At 50.1% G+C, this 17,702-nt stretch overlaps 1 protein-coding gene across 5 annotated transcripts in view; it reads left to right on the top strand.

Moving 5' to 3' along the window:
- Window positions 1-6,021: 6,021 nt before the first annotated feature.
- Window positions 6,022-17,702, top strand: part of LARP1 (La ribonucleoprotein 1, translational regulator) — a 52,000-nt gene continuing 40,319 nt past the window's right edge. The window contains exons 1-2 of one of the 5 annotated variants that reach the window (XM_036315724.1): window positions 6,022-6,866; window positions 15,009-15,068. In XM_036315724.1, the coding sequence (XP_036171617.1) occupies window positions 6,431-6,866; window positions 15,009-15,068 (496 nt within the window). In that variant the 5' untranslated portion in view covers window positions 6,022-6,430. The remainder of the gene's footprint in view (window positions 6,867-15,008; window positions 15,069-17,702) is intronic. The other 4 variants (XM_036315726.1, XM_036315723.1, XM_036315727.1 and 1 more) reach the window with 4 other exon arrangements.

The following is a 17,702-nucleotide window of genomic DNA, read 5'->3' as shown; positions in this document are numbered from 1 at the left end:
TATTTGCATATACATATATGGAAAGTTCTAAAAATAAGTCATACGTTTTAAACTGCGCACCATTCTGAGTGCAGGGTGGAATCTTGAGCTGTCCCACTAGGGATGCGACCCATCCTTTTGTCCAGCACATCCGCATTACGTATGCTACCCAGCTGTCGGCCACTGAGTAGCTGTCTCAGTATCAGACTGGCTGTCACACACACAGGCACAGAACTTTTATTACAGCATAGTGCTATATGTTTCCTTGTTATTAGTTATTGTTGTCAATCTCTTATTGTGTTTAATTTATAAATTAAACTCTATTTTAGGAGTGGATGTATAGAAAAAAACAGTACATATGGGATTCAGCACGATCTGCATTTTCAGGCATCCACTGGGCGTCTTGGAACACATCATCCTTGTGTAAGGAGGAAGTACTGTGCATATATATGGCAGGGGGAACAATTAGTGGGAAGCTTATCATGACACCACCTGAAAAATGCAGGAATGCCAGGGAGGGTAGCAAGGCTGGGGAAAGAGGCTGCCTAGGTAGACAGGAGGAGAAGGGGGCTGGGCTGGTGCCTGTCTCTGACTCAGAGGAGTGAATGTGTGAAAAGTTAATTCTCCATCAGACCGTCTTCACTGCAGACCCATCCTGTTGCTTTACCAACTCCCTTGAGCAGCTTGGACTGTCTGAGTCTACCTCCTTATCTGTGAAATGGGGATGATCATACTTACAGAGAAGGGTTGCCCTGGGGGTTAACCAGGTATTATGGGAACAGTCAGCACCTTCCCTCCCTCCTCATCTTACCCGTTAACTATTACTGTCTGCATCTGCTTCCCAAGAGGAGATCGAGGCTGAGCCTCCTCCCATGAACTGAAGTAAGTTTCTTGGCATGTGCCAGAAAGCCCAAGAGTCCTTAGGGTTTGGAAAAACACTCCCCAGCTGGCACTGTTTGTTTTGGCCAAGGCCCCTGCCTTTGCTGACCCCACCCACTCCTCCATGTCAGTGTAAAGAGGCCTCCTGCCCAGGAGCCCCTCATATCAGAAGCAGATAAGTGACACAGCCCAAGTTCTCCCAGAGACACAAGGTCCTTTGGAAAATCAAACTCAAAGAGGAATAAAACTGCACATCCACGTGTGCTAAATTTTCCTTCCTAATAAGCACAGATAACTCATGCGTCTCCCCCCCCCACCAAAAAAAAAAGACAGAATAAAGTATCTTTCTTCACACTCATAAACCAGATGGACAGGTATTATGCTTTTCACTTTGTGGATGGGGCAGTGGTCAGCAAACCACGGCTCTTTGGCCCCTTGAGTGTGGCTCTTCCACAAAATACCGGCTCTTCCACAAAATACCGACTTCTGGGCATGGGCCATGAAGTTTCAATCGCACTGTATGTGCACGCCCGCACGTGGTATTTTGTGGAAGAGTCACACTCAAGGGGCCAAAGAGCCGCATGTGGCTCGAGAGCCGCGGTTTGCCGACCACAGGAATAGAAGCCAGGAAGGAGGCAAAGCCAGAGATGAGACCCAGGTTATAAACCAGGTCTCCCGGCTCTCTAATCTCTCATTTGGCTTCCTCTGTCTTTCCTTAGGACGTTGCCAGGTCCAGGAGCACAGGCACCTAATTTATTACAAATCGGTGTTTGGACCTACTTTATCATTTTTATATTTCAGGTTTGATTTTTCTCACTCTGTGTGTCTATGTGTTTTCAGCACATGATGTGTCAAAGTCATGAGTACAGCACAAGTTAGTCTGATCCTTGTCCCTTTCTGCTTAAATAATATGCTGTCTTACCTCTTTTATGGGCCTGAGGTCACCTATTGCTTAATTAGTTGGTCCTTCCCCCCACCCCCACCCTAACCCTCCCCAATTAGAGTTTACCTTTTGGAGAGACAGGATTCAAGTTTTTCATTATCTTCCCCAGGCCTATGTATTTGATGGGTTCTTTATAAATGCCTGTGGATATGGCAACGGAGGGAAGAGAGACAGACCTTACAGTGATGTGGTGGGTAAGAAGGCCTGTGGAGTTAGAATGCCCTGAAAAAGCCCACTCTGATACCTGGCTGCTGCCTGTGACTCAGGCACTCACCTTACTTTCCTTTCTGAACTTTGTAGGTGTTTGTAACTGAAGGTAATTAACACCTTCAGGGCCTACCCTAGTGCCTAGCACAAAGTCAGAACTCAAATATCTGTAGAAAGAATTAATACCTTTATCACTAGGTTATTGGGAAGATTAAAAGAGATAATGAATATCAAGTATTTTTCATAGAACCTGGCATATAGTAGCTACTAAATAAAAGCTACTCTTAACTATTTGGGTCATTACTAGTATTAGAACTAAACACATGCGTACAGAATGCTGCAGTGGGTTAGGAATGAATAAAGCCTGAATTCAAATCCCAATTCCATTATGCAGAAAAAACTACTGGATTTAGGATCAGAATACTCAGGTGTGAGACCTGGTTCTGCCATGGACTAGTTATGCGACCTGGAATAAGTAACTGACTTCTCTCAACTTCAGTGTCATCATCAGCAAAGCAAGGAGACTGAGTAATCACTAAGATTCTTTTTTGCCCTAGCCAGTTTGGCTCAGTGGGTAGAGCATCCGCCTTCAGACCAAAGGGTCCCGGGCTCGGTTCCCATCAAGGGCACATACCTTGGTTGCAGGTTCCTCCAAGGCCCAGGCCCTGGTCAGGGCTCATGCAGGAGGCAACAAATTGATGTGTTTCTCTCACATCAATGTTTCTCTCTGTCTTTCCCTCTCTCTTCCACTCTCCCTAAAAATCAATGGAAAAAGATCCTCTGGTGAGGATTAACAACAAAAAGAGTCTCTTTTTTCTAGCTCTGACAGCCTCAGTGTAAGATGTAATCTCATGCAGGTCCCATTTTCTCTGGCCCCAGTTTGCCCATCTGTAAAATGACACTCAGTGTTTAGAAGCCCCTTTCTAGGGCAGGTGAAGCCAGGATGTGTAGATCCCAATCCCCCTCCAGCCTCTACACAGCAGGTGCTGGCAGTACTTGTTCAGCTCAGACTGACTGCTGAGGGGTGTGAACCACTTACTTGTCCACACAGAGCCCTGGTCCCCTCATGAACTATAAGGGGCACCTTTCACTCTCTACCTCCAATTATAGGAATATTAGAGGCCCAGTGCACAAAAATTCGTGCACTCGGGGGGAGTGGAGGGGCATCCCTCAGCTCGGCCTGTGCCCTCTTGCAGTCCAGGAGCCCTCAGGGGATGTCTGACTGTGGCCTAAGCCACAGTTGAACATCCTCAGCGCTGCCGTGGAGGTGGGATAGGCTCCCACCACTGGCACTGCACACCAACCTTCAGCTTGGCTTGTGGCTGAGCGGCGCTCCCCCTGTGGGAGTGCACTGACCACCAGGGGGCAGCTCCAGCACCCCCCCCCCCCACCCCCTCCATTGCCCCTCCACTGCAGCCTGCTGCTGTCCCACACCCCTGTCGTTCCCCTGTTTGGTCAATTTGCATATTAGGCTTTTATTATATAGGATTGAAAAGAATGACCAACCATGACCATTATGTCCCATATTAACAAAGTTCAGAGGGGGCCTCATGTAAAGAACATCTTCAGAATTTATTTATCAATAAATACAATAAAAAATTATGCATTCCAGTCCTAACCGGTTTGGCTCAGTGGATAGAGCATCGGCCTGTGGACTGAAGGGTCCCAGGTTCGATCCTGGTCAAGGGCATGTACCTGGGTTGCGGGCACATCCCCAGAAGGGGGCGTGCAAGAGACAGCTGATCGATGTTTCTCTCTCATCGATGTTTCTAACTCTCTATCCTTCTCCCTCTCCCTTTCTCTCTGTAAAAAATCAATAAAAAGCCGAAACCGGTTTGGCTCAGTGGATAGAGCGTCGGCCTGCGGACTGAAGGGTCCCGGGTTCGATTCCGGTCAAGGGCATGTACCTGGGTTGCGGGCATATCCCCAGTGGGGGATGTGCAGGAGGCAGCTGATCGATGTTTCTCTCTCATCGATGTTTCTAACTCTCTCTCTCTCTCTCTTCCTCTCTGTAAAAAATCAATAAAATATATTTAAAAAAAAAATCAATAAAATGTTTTTTTTAAAAAATATGCATTCCAGTAGCATTTACCTTGGAATTAAAGGTATATATAATGCAATTATTAAAAATTGTGCTTAAATTCACTGAGATACCTTTAATCATTACCTTCTTTAGTACCTCTTTTTTTTTTTTAGGGGCAAAGAATTATGAATTTATTAGGTGATCTGGAAAACCAGATGGCCTGAGCCCCAAATGGTGCCAGCCTTTAGTACTTCTTTTGAAACACTGGCCTCAGTCTCTGTAATTTGCACAGCTCTTTGACTTACATTGTCTTACTTGACTCCCCACAAAAGCTCAGAGGGTAGAAGCAAGTCAGGCATTATTTACCCCCATTTTTTCCACCAGCAAAGGGGACCAAGGAAGGGTGAAGAGTTGGCCACCTTGCAGAGTTCAAGTTATGGGAGAGTTGGGATCAGACATCAGAGTGTCCCCACCAGCACCTCTCCTGGTTATAGCAGCCCTACAACCAGCCTTGGCCTGCGGGGCAGTTCCAGGAAGCTTTTCAATAAGCAGGTTGCGAGCTCTAACGGTCTGGGAGACTGCCAACATTTCCAGGCTGCTCTGTCTTGAGCAGGTGGGATCACAGCCTGATCCCAGTCAGAGGCCAGAACGTCTCCAAGTGAAGTGTGGGACCACCTGGTGGGTAAGCACCTAAGGAGTCTTATTAGACATGCAGATTTCTGGGTTCAATCCCAGATAGGCCTGATTCCAAATGCTGTGGAATCTGCGTTAAAAATTTCCCCTTTTTGTCCAAACTAAAGTAGCTGAAATAGTCTAACCTATTACTGTAGTCATTATTGTCTTCACAGATACCAGGCAAGAGCTTGTTTATAACATACTTTTATTGTCTCTTTCTCCACCTTAAATGTACACTCCATGAGGATAGGGACTTTGTTAGCCTGGTTTATTGCTAAACCTGGGTTTCCTAGAACCCAAAGGCCCCCACAGTACGAGGTCTGTAAATATTGATTGAAATGAGCGCGCACTAAAATTCGAAACCAGTCATACCCCACTCCTTCGTTGTACAATAGGGAAACTGAGGCCCGGTGAGTTAGTGACTGCTGCAGAGTCCGTCAGGGCCGGGATAAAATCTCAGACCTCAGAAGTCGCAATCACGAGTCGGTTTAACTCTGCCCCAAGCAATGTCTTAGAAAAAAAATGAAACCCGCTTGAAAGAAAAGACATTTCCTGCCCCCAAAAACCCAGTTTCGGTAGTTCGGCCGGGTTGGGAGCTGCTGGTGATTCCATTCCCACTTCCTAGGCGCCCCAAGCCTTCGTCTAGGCTTCAGGACCCGCCTTCCGGACCCGGCGTGAAACCCACCTCCGTGCCCGCGGGGTCGGCGGGACCAGAGCACAGCCCGCGGAGGTGAGGGCGGCTCGCCCAAGGTCACCCGGGCGGGGCCCGGCCCGAGGGGTGCCAGGGAACCGGCGGCCTCGGCGCGTCTTTGGGGTAGAGGGGCACCCCCCCTCCATCATCCTGTAAGTCGAAGGTGACATTAATAGTTTCTTTCCCCGAACCTGGAGCACCCAACCTAAAAAGCGTGAGCAGGCCTGGCCAGCCGCGTGGCCCGCGCCCATGTGCTCCACCTGCGGCCGCTCTCAGGCGTTGGCCCTTTAAGGCACCTCCCCTTTCCACCCGCCCCCCTCCCAGGCCTGCAGCCTCTCTCCTGACCGCCCCCCCTTCCGAATTGCATCAGGCACGTGCTCGCCCCCGTCGGGTCTGTGCACCCCGCACCCCCGAGCCGGGGAGGTGCTCCGAGGACTCGGAGGCGAGGGGCGGGGCCAGGGGCGGGCCCGCGAGGCCGTGCGCGCGCGCTCCCGCCGCCTTCGCCGCCCGCCCGTCGCCCGGGGTCGGCCCCAGCGGGCGCGCCCCCGCCGCGCCGTCCCTCCCCTCGCCCGCCGCGTCGCGAGGCGCGCGCCCGCCCGCCGCCTGCCGCGGATCGCGTGGTCGGCTCGGCTCGCCGCGCCTCTCCCCCGTCCGTCCATATTGCTGCAGCCCCCGAGCCGGGAAGCCCGGGCCGCCCCGGCGGCGGGGGGGAGGGAGGGACGGGACGAGAAGCCTGCCAGGCTCCGGGGGGTGCCTCGCGAGGAACGGGCGGGGGGGGACGCGCGCCAAGGAGGCCTGGACCGCAGAGTGGGGGGCCTTCCTCCCCCCCCCGCCCCGCCAGCGGGCCTCGGATCTACGGCGGCTGCATCCGACCGGGAGGGAGGCCGCGCCTAGCGTGAACCCCGACCCTTCTCCGCAGAGACTGGGGCCCAGCGCCCCGGAGGAAGGCGTCGCGGGCGCCCCGAGAGCCGAGTTCGAGGCGGGGGAGGCCGCCTCCGGCGCGCCCGGCTTCTCCGGGGGGGCGGGCGCGCAGATGGCCACTCAGGTGGAGCCGCTGCTGCCGGGAGGCGCTCCGCTGCTGCAGGCCGAGGAGCACGGGGGGCTGGTGAGGAAGAAGCCGCCGCCGCCGCCCGAGGGCCAGGGCGAGCCCGGGGCGAACGACGTCGGCGGGGGCGAGCCGGACGGCGGCGGCCGGAGACCGCGGCCCCCCTGCGCCAAGCCACACAAGGAGGGCAGCGGGCAGCTGGAGCGCGAGAGCCCGCGGCCGCCTCAGCCTCCCGGCGCCGAGGGCCTGGCCTTCAGCGACGGGGAGGAGGGCGGCGGGGAGCCGGGCGCTGGCGGAGGAGTGGCCGGAGCCGCGGGCGCCGGGCGCCGAGACTTCGTGGAGGCCCCTCCGCCCAAGGTGAACCCGTGGACGAAGAACGCGCTCCCGCCGGTGCTGGCCGCGGTGAACGGACAGCCTCTCCCAGGTGGGTCTCCCGCTGGCGGTCCTGGGTGCGGGGCCTCTTCCGGGGACACGGCGTCCCCTCCCCCAGCGGCCTCCGGGGTCCGCCGCTGGTCGCGGTGACTCGGGATTTTTATTTTTTATTGCTTCCTGGCTAATTCGGGTCGCCGAGCATTCCCCCCCCGGGCGCGCTCGGGAGCCGGCCCCGCGGGAGGGCCGGGTCTCCGGGCCGCAGCGGTTAGTGGGCAACGGCGTGGCCCGGGCCTACCTCGCCGGGAGCGGGTGGCGCTGGTTTCGGTGAAAAGAGCTCTCGCCGCCGCGTGGTCTGAGAGAGACGGTTTCCAGCCCCGGCCTTCCTCCGGGAGCCCCCTCTCCCCACTCCGCCCCGCGCTCCCCGCTTCGGTAGCGTTGCGAGCCCCACGTTGTAGATGTTAAACGAGCTCATGTCACGGGCCGCAGAAGGGCCGGCGACGAGTTCACGGGCTCGGGATTGAAAAGTTAACAACTTTTGTTCTCGAGTGCATGGCATCAGGCAGTAGAATCGCCATTGGTGACGGCTTGCGGGGTCGGTGACGGAGAGAATGGAGAGAAGAGGAAACCCAACGTGTCATTGAAGTCGGGGGTTTCCCTCCTCGATCCCGGGGACCTTCCGCCTTGAGGGAGCCGGGCGGCCCGTGTCCGGGGAACCCAGTCAAGGGGCGGGCGGGAAATGCGGGGCGAGCGAGGGGGCTGGCGGTGCACGCGGGGCGTGGGGCGGGCGGGTGACAGTTGGGCGCCATGCGCCGCCGGCCCGCGGGCTGCTCGCGGCCGCCCGGCCTGTGCGTTCGGCGCCCGCCGCGACGCGGGGGGTGGAAGGCGGGTGCCGGCCGGAGGCGCGGTCGGGAGTGTGCTTGTGCGCGAGTGTGAGTGCGCGGCCCCCTTCCCGGCATTCCTCCGCAGCGGGACAACGTGGTGCCTTCCCGCGCGGGGAGCGGCATGTGGCCGCCGACCGGCGCGCTCCCGCTCCCTGGATTTCTGGGTCCTCTGGGGCCGGGTCCCCGGGGAGGCGGAGGTGCAGGGAATCCTCCGGGAGCCGTGTCGGCGCGGGGCGAGAGGCGGTGCTAACATGGAGGCTCGTCTGTGCCGAGAATAGCCGGCGTCTGGGCTGGGCGCACACCCTCTGCTCCCTTTGCCGTGCTGGCGCGGAGGGGCGTCGTGCAGGCGTCTGGATTCTTTGGTTTTGGGTCCTTTTGAAGTTGGCCAGGACCACAACCCGGTTGTAGCCGAATGATGGCCTGTGGCCGTGGCTCTAGTGCTGGTTCAAAACTCCTCCCCTCCTGCAGTCGCCGGTTGAGGCTGACGGGTTTCAGCCATCAGAATGGGGCAAATTGAAGGGATCTTACTGCCTTCACATGCAAGGGAGTGGAATCACTGGTAGTCCTAGGAAAACCAGAGCAGGTAATTCTGAAAATGGCGTGTTGCAATTTTTATTTCTTTTAAGGTTGCTTCATTCGGAGGAGGGGACATTTGGGGTTTACTAAAGTACCTCAAACCGTGCTCTCTTCCTTCTGCCCTCCCCCCCCCTTTCCCTCCAGAGCCCTCTTATGCAAAGGGCAGTGCTGAAACCTCCATTTTCTTGCATATCCCTCCTGATCCACCTACGGAGGGAGGGAGGGAGGGAAAGCAGCTTTAAGACACTCTTTGGTCCTTCCCCTCTTTAAATTCAAAGGGGTATAATCATCCCCAGGAGAGAGCACTCCTCAGAAGTTTAAATGGGGCTGCTCACCCTGGCGGCTGCTGCTGCTTAGCCAATGGTGAACCTGCCTTGTGGGTTTTAAATCAGCCATGACATCAGGTGGTATTGTGTGCCTGAGCTGGTATTTTGTGCAAGTCCAGGGGCCCTTGATAGGGTGCGTCACTGGGGTTATTGATCGTGGGAAGAAGACAGTTTGGCTGACATCTCATCTCACCTTTTCCTCCAAGTGGAGAAGACAACTTGCTTTAAATGCCCAAAACAAAATTCTGAGTCGGGTAGATTTGCTCGGTGCTTGTTTTTCTGAAATCTTAAGGCAAAAGATTGTCTACTCGTTGGGTTTGGAATAGTCTCTGACAGACTAACTGAATTAATTTATTAACTTCTGTTTAAGCCTGTAGTTAGGGCTCAGATGCTTTTTGAGGGAGAATTTTGTGATTGACTTGTCTGGTAAGTTTCTTTGGCGTCTACCTGGAACTCTAAGGCCCTTTTCCAGCCCTGATTTTATTTGCAGTTTGGACAAGTTTAAATGTGACACCAGTGGAGTGGCAGTGTGGTCTTGGGAATTTTGCGTTCTGTGATGCATGTTTTTGGGAGTCTACAGAAATGAGTCCCTCAGAAGCAGGCTAAAGGCTTTCCAAAGCTTGCTGCAAATGCCTATTTTTAGCTCTCCTTTTGGCTCAGATGCTAGTGTTTTAGTTCTTTAAGGGACACGTGCAGTAACTAGTAATGAAAGGTATTTTTCGATATTCCCCCCTTGTTTGGGTTTCTCTTTTCTGGCTTAAGCCTCTGTGTCTTATATTTGTTGTTTCAAACCTTGGGATTTGCATTTTGGCTTTTTATGTTTCCATCCCCTAGAATATTTTGAAAAAAATTATATACACACACACACATTTATATTTATCCTAGCCACAACTCTTTAAGAGACACAGGATGTCTTAGTTAAAAGCAAAAATGATATATAGCAAAAGTTCTGGGGTCAAAACTGCATGGGTTCAAATGCCAGCTCTTACCATTTCTAGCTGTGTCTTCTTGGACAATAAGTTCCTTAACCATTCTGTGCCTCAGCTTCCACATTTTTGTACTAGGGATTAAATCATGATTTATCGGCTTCTTGGGGCTGTTGTGAGCATTCACCGTGATATGTGTAAAGCATTTATTTAGCCCAGTGCCTGGTGCTACATGGCTATACCATGTCTGGGAGACGGAGACTATGGGACTTTCCGGGACTTTTTCTGGGTCTCCATTTTCTCCACTTGTAAAAAGAGGGAGTTGGAGAACACTTTCCCTTTCTGGTATTGTATCAGTACTCCAGGAAATATATGGGATCATCTCCTTAAATATGGACTTTTGTTTATTTACAGACAAAAAGAGCATGGCATGGATAATCTTAAATGTTGATTACCCAAAGAATTGGCTGTTTTTGCTTTGGAATGTGGTGTATGACTTTTAAAAATAAGTTTTAACTTGTTTATTTGCCTTTCATTAAGATTATCTTTTGGGAGAGTGCACGTGTGCTCTCCGGGCTGTGGGGAAAAGGCCATTGTGACTGAAGTAAAAGTGTTCTAAATGCATGTTGAGACTTTGAGAATGTATCCTCATTCACTAGAAGCCTCCACTCACCCCAGTGTGGGAATCAGTGGGTTGGTTTTGTAGCACCTTTGACTTAAAACTAACCAATGCTGAAGTCTTTTTCTTGATTTCTCTTTAAAGGAAAGTCAGGGGCAGGGTCCGAGACTTGAGTGTTTATGTTCCGGGTATCACTTTTTTCTGTGTTCCTTTGAAGTATAGCTAACTGATGGTAGAAAATAAAAAAGGGTTATATAATCTTGGCTAGCCCATGACAACCCCAGGGACCCTCCGCCCCACTGAACTGGCCTCAAATAAACCTTCTATTCCCTTTCTTTACTTTCCTCCCTGGATTTGGGCCCTTCCTCAGGTCTCCCACACCTCTGCATATCTGTGTGAAGACCTTCCTCATAGCCTCAGACCTACTTCAGCTCCTGGTTCCTCCTTCCCCACCATTAGAAGTAGACTGGATGCAAGGAAGAGCTTTGCCTGGAATCATACAGTCTGCACTTTTGAGCTCCAGCTGCTGCTGCTTTTTCTTTATTGCGATATAATTGCCATATAATATTATATTAGTTTCAGTTGTGCAAACTAATGATTCTATATTTGTATATATCCAGCTTTGCATTTAACTTGCTGTGCAATCCTGGGTGAATTACTCAGTCTCTCTGAGCCACTGATACTCTCAAAATGAGAAAATGATAGTTAACTATTTCAGAAGGTCATGAGAATTAAAGAAGGTGATATTAATAAAGCCCTTAGCATAGTGTCAAGTTCAGAGTATCTGTTAAGTGCTACTTACTTAATAATTGCAGTTTTAATTTTTTTTTTTTAATAATAAATGATCACCATTATTAGGATCTGTTCCACTTCTGATTCTGTTCATGGCCTGCATTTTGGAAACCAGCAACCCCCATGCTTTCTCTGTTTCTTCTGTAAAATGAAAGAATTGGGTTAGGTCTAAATGTCAGGGTTTTTTTTGTTTTGTTTTTTGTATCAAAAACACTTTTTACATAAAACCTCTACCCACAAAAGAAAGAAGCCAAAGCAGAGCTTTTCTTTGTGTTTTTTTCTTTTTCTTTAAAATGTGTGTGTTTAAACCTCCTGTAGTGGGAAAAACTCCAGTTTTGAATCCAAACTCAGGGCTGGAGTGACATTTGTGCTCCAGGAACTTAGGCTGTTCACTTGGGGGTGCATGTCAAACATTGTGGAAAACCAGACATTATGTGCCTTACAATGCTATAGTAGAAAATACACAGCACTGTCTATGAAAATCCTGCCTCCCCAAATAAAAATTGAACCTAAACCCAATAGAACCGTAGTTCTGTGGGGTTAGAGAAACACAATGATTGACCGTGAGGTAGAAGTTACTCTACTCCTGAATGTGTGGAATTGTACAGCACAGATTATTTTATCAGTCAGTAAATGGCATTTTAAAAAGCAACTGTTACAGATGAGAAGAGCTGAAACATCAGATATACTGTGTGGATCTTGTTTGGATCCCAATTCGAATAAACCAGTTATAAGACATTTTGGTGATGTTGAGGAGATCTGATCATTATATTGTATTAAAGAGTTATTTGTCAGGGATGATAGTGGTATTGTGATTGTTTTTTTTTTGTTTAAGCTCCATCACTGATTGTATAATACTAGAGGCCTGGTGCACGAATTCATGCATGGGTGGGGTCCAGCTGGCCGGCTTGCCGAATTGGGCTGGGCCGGTGGAGAGTAGGGGCCTCAGGAGGTTGGCCACCGGCCCCATCCCTGATTGGGGCTCGATTGGGGCGGGGCCAGCAGGGGCGAGCAACCTTGGGCAGTTGGCCCAGCGGCCCCATCCCCAATCGGGATTGGGGGGACCGATTGGGGGCAGTGCCAGCCAGGGGGAGGGGCTCGCCCTGCCCCAATCCCGTGGGGTTGGCATCGTGGGGTTGGCATCGGCCTGTTGGGGGGTGGGGGGAGTGGGCACTTGTCCCCCCAATTGACCTGTTGGCTGGCCACAGTGCGCGTCATAGGGACCAGTCGTTCTAGTCTTTCGGCGTTCTGGTCACTTGTCTTTTATATATATAGATAATCAGTTCTTTTGGCTAAGAACTGCTGGGTTAGCCTAGATCAGTGGTTCTCAACCTTTCTAATGCCTCAACCCTTTAATACAGTTCCTCATGTTGTGATGACCCCTAATTTCATTGTTACAAATTAAACATAATTAAAGCATAGTGATTAATCACAAAAACAATATGTAATTATATATGTGTTTTCCGGTGGTCTTAGGCGACCCCTGTGAAAGGGTCGTTCGACCCCCAAAGGGGTCACGACCCACAGGTTGAGAACCGCTGGCCTAGATAAACGAGGGCTTACACCTCTTTTCCTGTAGTTCAGATCACTTTCTCCTTTTCTAAAGTATGCACACAATTAGGGAAGAGGTAGGGGAGGTCTTCACCTGCAGTCTCCAGCTCCCAGGCCCCCTCCTCTTCTGGGCAGGGAGTTTGAGTTTTACACCAGCTAGGAGGTGAGTGCCTGCTAGAGAGGAAGAGGTTAGGGGTGGTTAGGAGGTGGTTCCAGGCTCTTAGGAGGTGGTGGGTACTTTCATCTGTCTTGAACTCTGACTCTCCCAAGAGGCAGAGTCTCTTGGCTGACCCATCGCATTTGCAATGGGACCTAGGCAAGAGTTTTATAGCTGTTACTCAGCTCAGCACGGTTTCCCTCCCTTTGGGAGGTGGGTAGGGAGAAGAGGCGGAGCCCGGCCTGAAACCACAAAAACCTCTTTAAAATGGAGAGCTTGGCAGATGGGAGTGCCCCTGTTTGCAAAATCCAAGACAAGCTCAAAGGGGGTAATTAGAGTTTTGGGACCTCAAGAGGGCTCACAGGTGCCTCAATCTGGGCTCACAAACCTCCCTGGCTGGTCCAGAGTGACCTAAGGGAGTGGCCAGGAGAGAGGACAGCCTTACTTTGCTGGGGGCTCATGGTAGGAAACAAGTTTTGATACCTGGCTGGTGAAAATATTAGGAAACAATGGGGCAAAGGGGGTAGGTGATGGAATTTAATTCAGAACATGGGCAGAATACTTCTCTCTGCTCTCACTTAGTGACCTTAGCTTGCCTCACCTCTGTTTTTTTATTCACAGAATGGAACTAACCCTTAATGCTGAGATTCTTTTGAGAATCAAATTGATACTGAGTATGGGGGAGCTCAGTTCAGAAGTTAAAATGTCCCATACAAGGCCTGGCCAGTGTGGCTCAGTTGGTTGGAGCATCATCCTGTACTACACCAAAAAGTGCTGGGTTTGCCCTAGCTCGTTTGGCTCAGTGGATAGAGCGTTGGCCTGCAGACGGAAGGGTCCTGGGTTTGAGTCCGGTCAAGGGCACATACCTGGGTTTCGAGCTTGATCCCTGGTTAGGGACATGCAGGAGACAGCCTATCAATGATTCTCTCTCATCATTGATGCTTCTTTCTCTCTCTCCTCTCCCTTCTTCTCTGAAATCAATAAAAAAATACATTTTTTAAAAAAAATCAAACCAAAACAAAAAGTGTCGGGTTCGATTCCCAATTAAGGCAAATACCAAGTTTATGGGTTCCATCCCCAGTTGCGCATGTGGAAGGCAACAGATCTTTCCCTCCCTCCCTCCCTCCCTCCCTCTCTCTAAAATCAATAAAAAGTAAAATGTTCCACACATATATAAGTGATTTTTATTCCAGAAGATGCATTCCCAAGCTAGATATGTCTAGTTAGAGGTAATCACCTATTCTGAGAGGTTATCCATGCCTTTCCTAAACGAGGATGGATAATCAGGAGTTAGCTTAATTTTTAAGTAGCATTATTTGTGATAGGTACTAGAACCAACTGGCTAACTTCCTTTGACAGATGGCTTAGGGCGTCTCTCTCCGGGAGTTTTTCAGAATCAGGACAGTCTTGACGTGGTACTTTTTTTTTTGGCTGCCCCTTTGAATTAGCAAAGTCCTGATGGGGGTGGGTGGGTAGTAAGGAGTGTGGACCTTAACTGATGAATTTTGTACAGCTTGATGTATGAATGTCATGTATGGTGAAGGGCTCCCCAATCTCAGTTTGGGTTACTGTTGGGAAAGTCAATGACCCATCCATCAGAAGCCTTGTTTATAGGATACTCTGTAATAACCTTCCAAAATTGTCCTCCAGACATAATGCTATTCAAGGTAGCCTTGTCTGCTTTAAAGTTAAGTTGCAAGCCTTTCAGAGGAACTGAAGTTCCACAGTGGCTGGGAGTCTCAGTTCCACCCCCTACACTCGGCTCCACTTCAGGCAAAACCCAAACCAGGCTACTATTCCATCCATGTAATTGGTCTCTTTCCTCATATTGCTGTTAATATATATGCAGAAGAAAAGCAAAGAAACACAACCCAAAGTGGCAGAAAGACACCAAAGATGGAATGAGAGGGTTTCTGTACAAAGCACCGAGCCCATCTCTCACTGGCATTCTGTCACGGGCATTCCTAAGCACCGCATTGTGGGCTCCCCACTGCAGGACTGTACCCCCAGTGATTCTTCAGTCACCCCCACCCCCACCCCAACTCTAGAAATGCATGACAGCCCAGGGCAGGGTCAGAAGAGTTGGCTGTAAGAAGTAGCATGGGCCACCTGGTGGATGATTCATCCACCTGGTCTGTGTATGGTTTTTGCTTTCCTTGTCACACACAGCTTATTGAAGCTCCTGAAAACCCTGAGATTAATAATGGTGATACCATAGTTAGCATTTACTGGGTGCTTTCCATGTTCTGTCCCATGTAATCTCAGCAGGTGAGCTTTTTATGCCTACTTCACAGATCAGGAAAATAAGGCTCAGGAGAGGTTAACACATTAAGCGACAAGCCTGTTTTGTCTTCCTTTCTGTTTAGTCTGCGCTCCGATTTCATCAATATGCTGGCGGCCAGAGACTGATGAGGTCCAAACGGAAGGTATAGTGTCAGTCACCGGTGACTGACATGGCGCTTAACGTGTTAATAAGCAGCTCTGTTCTTATATGATTTCTTAGACTAAGCCTTGGGCTCATCCTTGACTGTTTCTCTATTTCTCTATCACCTCACATCTAATTTACATCCCTTTGACTCCCAAAAAAACCTGTACCCAAGCTAAATGCTTCTTACCACCTCCTCTGTTGCCAGCCTGGTCCACACAGCATTGCTTTCCCATCTAGATTGTTTAGCAGCCTCCTAACTGGTCTGTCACTCTTGCTCAAACTGCTCTTAAGGCATTTATTATAGGGGAGTAAAATCAGAGGCCTCAGCATATCCTATAAGACTGCTTGATCTGGCTCCCCATACCATCCTTCTCCCCCAGCTCTGACATACCCCCCACTTTTACCTCCCAGCCACATTGCTTTCCCTGAGGCACATTCTCCTGCTTTATGGCTTTTGTTCTGGAATGCTCTTCCCCCTAGATAGCCACATGGCTCACACCCTCACTTTCTTCTGGTTCCTGTTCATGTATCAATGTGATGGAGAGGTCTTCTCAGACCTCCCTATATAAAATAACACACTGCCACCTCTTACTCCACAGCCCCATCTCTCCTACCCTGCTTCATCTTCCTTCTTAGCTATTGTCACCATTGGGTCAGAGACTTTGGTATTTGACCACTGCTGTATTCTCAGCACCTACAACATACCAGACACAATAGTAGGCAGCTTGGTGAACATTTAATTAGGGAATGAATAGATGAATCTCACACTTTAACAGCAGCATTCAGCACATTTTGAGTTGCATACAGATGCCACAGTGAATAATAAAAGTCTGTGTTGGCAAGGAACATGCACACACGATCCAGTATGGAAGGTACTGTGTAAGAAAGGTTTGGGGCTCTTGGGAGTGCAGGAGGGGCACCCAACCAATGTAGGTCAGAGAAGTCTTCCTGGAGGAAGCAATGACTAAGCTGAAATGGGAAGAATGGGTAGGAGTTACCTGAGAAAAGGCCTGGAAGGAGAGCTCATTCTTGGTAGAGGAAAGGTCCTGGGGTCCAGGGAACTGAGTAATTCCCTGTGGTTGTAATTAGATGATTGGGAAGGTAAATTCTGATTTGAATAGGAAGGTAGTTGAGAGTCATTGAAGATTTTAAGTGGCATAGTCAGATATTTTCTTTTGAAAGATTACTCTGGCCATGTGGCAGAGCCTCTTAATTTAAGAATTAAGATGGCTTGGAGTTTCCTTCCTGATCCTTTGGGGCAATGTTCCCAGATTATAAAAGGGAACAGGCTTCTAAGTCATCCTGAATTGTAGTTCTTGAGCGATTATCAGCTGTGATCCTTAAGGGGTGTAGGGAGCGGCTCTGGTTTATGGGATTTCTCTGACCTTTCAGAAGGCCAGATTAGCTGTAATTCATCTCAGTTGCTGGAAGAAGCACAGTTGCTGAAGGACTGGCCTAGGCTGAGCTCATGCTTGAGGTTAGAGCCTCCAGTTTGCTTGTGTCTACTGTAGAGGGCTAGCTAGACAGGAAGAGGTAGGTGGTGGCCTTGGAAGCAGTGGCAGGGAGACAGGCTTCCAGGTGGCAGTTCCCACCTCCACCAGGGGAGGCACCCGTGTGGCAGGACTCCGCATCCAGGCTGCCTGCTACCAGTCACTGCAATTTGGTCCTGCAGGTTGTTACACAGGTAGCAACGTGTACAAGGTTGCCTTCCATCAGAGCCACCTCCCCTAAGCTGACTTCAGCTGTTGTAGTGATTTCCTGAGGAAGTATAGAGAGTTAGGCTTCTGCAGCCCCATGTCCAGTTGTCAACTCTGTTCCTATTGCTGTGCCCTCAAGGGGCTTGGGTTTCCTTCCCCTCCTTTCAGAGAAGGAATATAGAGCTGGAAGGGACCCTGGAGATCATTGAATCTAAACCTCTCACAGTTTAGGTACTAAAGGCCCAGAAAGGAAATAGGATTTGTTCAAAATCAGTCAATTCAAAGCAAGGCTGAGACTTGAACCCAAGTCTCTTGGCTCCCACTCCAGTTCTATTTTCACTCCACCTCTGGAGGAAAAAGCAGAATGGGGTAGTTGAACATGAACTTTAAACTCAGTCAACCACAGTTTCAGTTAACCCAGCCGTTTACCAACTGAGTGCCCTTGGTGTAACTTCTGGGCTTCAGTAAATGGAGTTATATATAGTTGCCCACATAGTGGGATCATTGTTGAAAGTGAGTTAGGTGAATATGAGTGCTTAGCTGGAGTCTGGCAAAAAATAAATAAAAAGCGATAATTGTAAGAGTATTGATGGTTTTCTTTTGAGATCTGAATTTGACCCGGGTCTTTAGTTTGCTAACAAAGATAGGTGCTAAAGCCAACTTCCCTGGCTTCCTGGGTCCTCTGCCTGATGATTCTTTCTGTGTGGTCCTGAGCCTACCCAGGAAGGCAGCCCATGCCGCTTCTTAGAGCCAGCTCTTCTGATCTTGTCCTGGGCTTCATGCAATCCGTAGTGGAGGGGAATTGAAGAATCACTGGGGGGTACAGTTCTGCAGTGGGGAGCCCACAGTGCGGTGCTTAGGAATGCCCGTGACAGAATGTCAGTGAGAGATGGGCTCGGTGCTTTGTATGGAAACCCTCCCATTCCATCTTTGGT

Source organism: Myotis myotis, unplaced genomic scaffold (assembly GCF_014108235.1).
Source record: "Myotis myotis isolate mMyoMyo1 unplaced genomic scaffold, mMyoMyo1.p scaffold_m19_p_6, whole genome shotgun sequence".
NCBI lineage: Eukaryota > Metazoa > Chordata > Mammalia > Chiroptera > Vespertilionidae > Myotis > Myotis myotis.
The sequence above is the reverse complement of the archived record's forward strand: the minus strand, read 5'-3'. Positions and strand labels throughout refer to the sequence as shown.